The following is a 6,251-nucleotide window of genomic DNA, read 5'->3' on the forward strand; positions in this document are numbered from 1 at the left end:
TGAGTATCTGTAGCTCTATATACAGCACAGTGAGTATCTGTAGCTCTATATACAGCACAGTGAGTATCTGTAGCTCTATATACAGCACAGTGAGTATCTGTAGCTCTATATACAGCACAGTGAGTATCTGTAGCTCTATATACAGCACAGTGAGTATCTGTAGCTCTATATACAGCACAGTGAGTATCTGTAGCTCTATATACAGCACAGTGAGTATCTGTAGCTCTATATACAGCACAGTGAGTATCTGTAGCTCTATATACAGCACAGTGAGTATCTGTAGCTCTATATACAGCACAGTGAGTATCTGTAGCTCTATATACAGGCACAGTGAGTATCTGTAGCCCTATATACAGCACAGTGAGTGTCTGTAGCTCTATATACAGGCACAGTGAGTATCTGTAGTCCTATATGCAGCACAGTGAGTATCTGTAGCTCTATATAGAGGCACAGTGAGTATCTGTAGCCCTATATACAGCACAGTGAGTATCTGTAGCTCTATATACAGCACAGTGAGTATCTGTAGCTCTATATACAGCACAGTGAGTATCTGTAGCTCTATATACAGGCACAGTGAGTATCTGTAGCTCTTTATACAGCACAGTGAGTATCTGTAGTCCTATATACAGCACAGTGAGTGTCTGTAGCTCTATATAGAGGCACAGTGAGTATCTGTAGCTCTATATACAGGCACAGTGAGTATCTGTAGCTCTATATACAGGCACAGTGAGTATCTGTAGCTCTATATACAGCACAGTGAGTATCTGTAGCTCTATATACAGGTACAGTGAGTATCTGTAGCTCTATATACAGGCACAGTGAGTATCTGTAGCCCTATATACAGCACAGTGAGTGTCTGTAGCTCTATATACAGCACAGTGAGTATCTGTAGCTCTATATACAGCACAGTGAGTATCTGTAGCTCTATATACAGCACAGTGAGTATCTGTAGCTCTATATACAGCACAGTGAGTATCTGTAGCTCTATATACAGGCACAGTGAGTATCTGTAGCCCTATATACAGCACAGTGAGTATCTGTAGCCCTATATACAGGCACAGTGAGTATCTGTATTCCTATATACAGGCACAGTGAGTATCTGTAGCTCTATATACAGCACAATGAGTATCTGTAGCCCTATATACAGCACAGTGAGTATCTGTAGCTCTATATACAGGCACAGTGAGTGTCTGTAGCTCTATATACAGCACAGTGAGTATCTGTAGTCCTATATACAGGCACAGTGAGTATCTGTAGCCCTATATACAGCACAGTGAGTATCTGTAGCTCTATATACAGGCACAGTGAGTATCTGTAGCCCTATATACAGCACAGTGAGTGTCTGTAGCTCTATATACAGCACAGTGAGTATCTGTAGTCCTATATACAGGCACAGTGAGTATCTGTAGCCCTATATACAGGCACAGTGAGTATCTGTATTCCTATATACTGCACAGTGAGTATCTGTAGTCCTATATACAGGCACAGTGAGTATCTGTAGCTCTATATACAGCACAGTGAGTATCTGTAGCTCTATATACAGGCACAGTGAGTATCTGTAGCTCTATATACAGCACAGTGAGTATCTGTAGCTCTATATACAGCACAGTGAGTGTCTGTAGTCCTATATACAGGCACAGTGAGTATCTGTAGCCCTATATACAGCACAGTGAGTATCTGTATTCCTATATACTGCACAGTGAGTATCTGTAGTCCTATATACAGGCACAGTGAGTATCTGTAGCTCTATATACAGCACAGTGAGTATCTGTAGCTCTATATACAGGCACAGTGAGTATCTGTAGCCCTATATACAGCACAGTGAGTGTCTGTAGTCCTATATACAGCACAGTGAGTGTCTGTAGCTCTATATACAGCACAGTGAGTATCTGTAGCTCTATATACAGCACAGTGAGTATCTGTAGCCCTATATACAGCACAGTGAGTATCTGTAGTCCTATATACAGCACAGTGAGTATCTGTAGCCCTATATACAGCACAGTGAGTATCTGTAGTCCTATATACAGGCACAGTGAGTATCTGTAGCTCTATATACAGCACAGTGAGTATCTGTAGCTCTATATACAGCACAGTGAGTATCTGTAGCCCTATATACAGCACAGTGAGTATCTGTAGTCCTATATACAGCACAGTGAGTATCTGTAGCCCTATATACAGCACAGTGAGTATCTGTAGCTCTATATACAGCACAGTGAGTATCTGTAGTCCTATATACAGCACAGTGAGTATCTGTAGCTCTATATACAGCACAGTGAGTATCTGTAGCTCTATATACAGCACAGTGAGTATCTGTAGTCCTATATACAGCACAGTGAGTATCTGTAGCTCTATATACAGCACAGTGAGTATCTGTAGTCCTATATACAGCACAGTGAGTATCTGTAGCTCTATATACAGCACAGTGAGTATCTGTAGCCCTATATACAGCACAGTGAGTATCTGTAGCTCTATATACAGGCACAGTGAGTATCTGTAGCCCTATATACAGCACAGTGAGTATCTGTAGCTCTATATACAGTACAGTGAGTATCTGTAGGTCTATATACAGGCACAGTGAGTATCTGTAGCTCTATATACAGCACAGTGAGTATCTGTAGCCCTATATACAGCACAGTGAGTATCTGTAGCTCTATATACAGCACAGTGAGTATCTGTAGCTCTATATACAGGCACAGTGAGTATCTGTAGCTCTATATACAGCACAGTGAGTATCTGTAGTCCTATATACAGCACAGTGAGTATCTGTAGCCCTATATACAGCACAGTGAGTATCTGTAGCTCTATATACAGCACAGTGAGTATCTGTAGCTCTATATACAGCACAGTGAGTATCTGTAGCTCTATATACAGCACAGTGAGTATCTGTAGCCCTATATACAGCACAGTGAGTATCTGTAGCTCTATATACAGCACAGTGAGTATCTGTAGCTCTATATACAGCACAGTGAGTATCTGTAGCTCTATATACAGCACAGTGAGTATCTGTAGCTCTATATACAGCACAGTGAGTATCTGTAGCCCTATATACAGCACAGTGAGTATCTGTAGCTCTATATACAGCACAGTGAGTATCTGTAGCTCTATATACAGCACAGTGAGTATCTGTAGCTCTATATACAGCACAGTGAGTATCTGTAGCTCTATATACAGGCACAGTGAGTATCTGTAGCTCTATATACAGCACAGTGAGTATCTGTAGTCCTATATACAGCACAGTGAGTATCTGTAGCTCTATATACAGCACAGTGAGTATCTGTAGTCCTATATACAGGCACAGTGAGTATCTGTAGCTCTATATACAGGCACAGTGAGTATCTGTAGCTCTATATACAGGCACAGTGAGTATCTGTAGCTCTATATACAGCACAGTGAGTATCTGTAGCTCTATATACAGCATAGTGAGTATCTGTAGCTCTATATACAGGCACAGTGAGTATCTGTAGCCCTATATACAGCACAGTGAGTATCTGTAGCTCTATATACAGCACAGTGAGTATCTGTAGCTCTATATACAGCACAGTGAGTATCTGTAGCTCTATATACAGGCACAGTGAGTATCTGTAGCCCTATATACAGCACAGTGAGTATCTGTAGCTCTATATACAGCACAGTGAGTATCTGTAGCTCTATATACAGCACAGTGAGTATCTGTAGCTCTATATACAGCACAGTGAGTATCTGTAGCCCTATATACAGCACAGTGAGTATCTGTAGCTCTATATACAGGCACAGTGAGTATCTGTAGCTCTATATACAGCACAGTGAGTATCTGTAGCTCTATATACAGCACAGTGAGTATCTGTAGTCCTATATACAGCACAGTGAGTATCTGTAGCTCTATATACAGCACAGTGAGTATCTGTAGCCCTATATACAGCACAGTGAGTATCTGTAGCTCTATATACAGCACAGTGAGTATCTGTAGCCCTATATACAGCACAGTGAGTATCTGTAGCTCTATATACAGGCACAGTGAGTATCTGTAGCTCTATATACAGCACAGTGAGTATCTGTAGCTCTATATACAGCACAGTGAGTATCTGTAGTCCTATATACAGCACAGTGAGTATCTGTAGCTCTATATACAGCACAGTGAGTATCTGTAGCCCTATATACAGCACAGTGAGTATCTGTAGCTCTATATACAGCACAGTGAGTATCTGTAGCTCTATATACAGGCACAGTGAGTATCTGTAGTCCTATATACAGCACAGTGAGTATCTGTAGCTCTATATACAGGCACAGTGAGTATCTGTAGTTCTATATACAGGCACAGTGAGTGTCTGTAGTCCTATATACAGCACAGTGAGTGTCTGTAGTCCTATATACAGCACAGTGAGTGTCTGTAGTCCTATATACAGCACAGTGAGTGTCTGTAGTCCTATATACAGCACAGTGAGTGTCTGTAGTCCTATATACAGGCCACTGACTGATTACAGGACTGTAGACCCCTGGGATGATAATTACTGGACACAACTTGATTTATCATGTCCCCTTTGTCACATTATTTTCAGGGGTCCCATGATTCCTGTCCGGGCTGATTTCATGTGGAAGCAGAGAAGCAACGTCTGACCTTCATCTCTTCATTTTCATAGGTTTTTAGTTTATTATTACTTTTGTCAGATTCAGGTCATTTCTGTGACCGTTGTGGGTTTTTCTTTCATTATATGAGGGGGACCAACTATTTTGACCCGGTGTGTGTGACAGGCCCGATGTCCCTGCACTGTATGAGAGCCTCTGGACAGAGATGCTGCTATGTTCGCCTTCTTTTCTGCTCTTCAGGCCATGAAGGAGACGGCGCTGTCCCGGTCAGCTCTTCTTGGCATCACTGCATTGATTCCCTCCCTGATCAGACGGTGAGTGTTGTCCGCTCCTTTCTTCCAGGTTGGAGCAGCGCCACAGTTCTTGTTTGTCAACTCTGCGTCTTCCTCACTTTTCACAGCTCCCCCCATATGACGAGGAACCCGCAGATGGTCACTCTGCTTGGACACCTCGCCGCTCTCGTTACCTTTGGGATGATGGTTCCTGTGTCATTCAGCATCTTTCCACAAAAGGGATCAGTGCGTGTTCACAGCCGTAGACCTTTTTGTGGGGCTCATCCATCACATTCATCTCATGTTCCCTTACAATATCTTTCAGATTAGACGAGATGATTTGGAGGAAGAACTGAAGGAGAAGTCGTCCGAGCCTGTGCTGTTCTATAACCGGGGATTATGAAACTGTGGGTGACTACAGCCGATGGACATTGCTGAGCCTGTTACCTACCGGGGATAGTCACTGAGCCTGGAATTGTCCTTCATGGTCGGGGGTCATATCGGAGTCTGGAATTGTCCTTCATGGTCAGGGGTCATCTCGGAGTCTGGAATTGTCCTTCATGGTCGGGGGTCATCTCGGAGTCTGGAATTGTCCTTCATGGTCGGGGGTCATCTCGGAGTCTGGAATTGTCCTTCATGGTCGGGGGTCATATCGGAGTCTGGAATTGTCCTTCATGGTCGGGGGTCATATCGGAGTCTGGAATTGTCCTTCATGGTTGGGGGTCATTTCGGAGTCTGTAATTGTCCTTCATGGTTGGGGGTCATTTCGGAGTCTGGAATTGTCCTTTATGGTCGGGGGTCATATCGGAGTCTGGAATTGTCCTTCATGGTCAGGGGTCATCTCGGAGTCTGGAATTGTCCTTCATGGTCGGGGGTCATATCGGAGTCTGGAATTGTCCTTCATGGTTGGGGGTCATTTCGGAGTCTGGAATTGTCCTTCATGGTCGGGGGTCATATCGGAGTCTGGAATTGTCCTTCATGGTCGGAGGTCATATCGGAGTCTGAAATTGTCCTTCATGGTCGGGGGTCATATCGGAGTCTGAAATTGTCCTTCATGGTCGGGGGTCATATCGGAGTCTGAAATTGTCCTTCATGGTCGGGGGTCATATCGGAGTCTGAAATTGTCCTTCATGGTCGGGGGTCATCTCTGAGTCTGGAAATGTCCTCCACTGTTGCGGTCATCTCTGAGTTTGGAAGTGTCCTCCACGGCAGGGGGTCATATCTGAGTCCGGAAATGTCCTCCACGGTCAGAGGTCATATCGGAGTCTGGAATTGTCCTTCACGGTCAGGAGTCATTTCCAAGTCTGGAAATGTCCTCCACAGTCAAAGGTAGTCTCTGAGCCTAGACATGTCCTCCACGGTTGGAAGTCATCTCTGAGCCTGGAATTGTCCTCAACATTCGAGGGTCGTCTTGGT

At 43.8% G+C, this 6,251-nt stretch overlaps 1 protein-coding gene across 1 annotated transcript; it reads left to right on the top strand.

Annotated features, from left to right (window-relative positions):
• The first annotated feature begins 4,779 nt into the window (after positions 1–4,779).
• Positions 4,780–5,961, top strand: SFXN4 (sideroflexin 4). The gene is made up of 3 exons (XM_073681262.1): positions 4,780–4,877; positions 4,964–5,081; positions 5,161–5,961. Exons 1-3 carry the CDS (start codon positions 4,807–4,809, stop codon positions 5,236–5,238), a joined length of 267 nt encoding a protein of 88 aa, XP_073537363.1. The 5' UTR covers positions 4,780–4,806; the 3' UTR covers positions 5,239–5,961.
• Positions 5,962–6,251: the final 290 nt, after the last annotated feature.

This window comes from Phyllobates terribilis, unplaced genomic scaffold (assembly GCF_046119375.1).
Source record: "Phyllobates terribilis strain yellow unplaced genomic scaffold, ASM4611937v1 Scaffold_5__5_contigs__length_657084704, whole genome shotgun sequence".
NCBI classification, from domain to species: Eukaryota; Metazoa; Chordata; class Amphibia; order Anura; family Dendrobatidae; genus Phyllobates; species Phyllobates terribilis.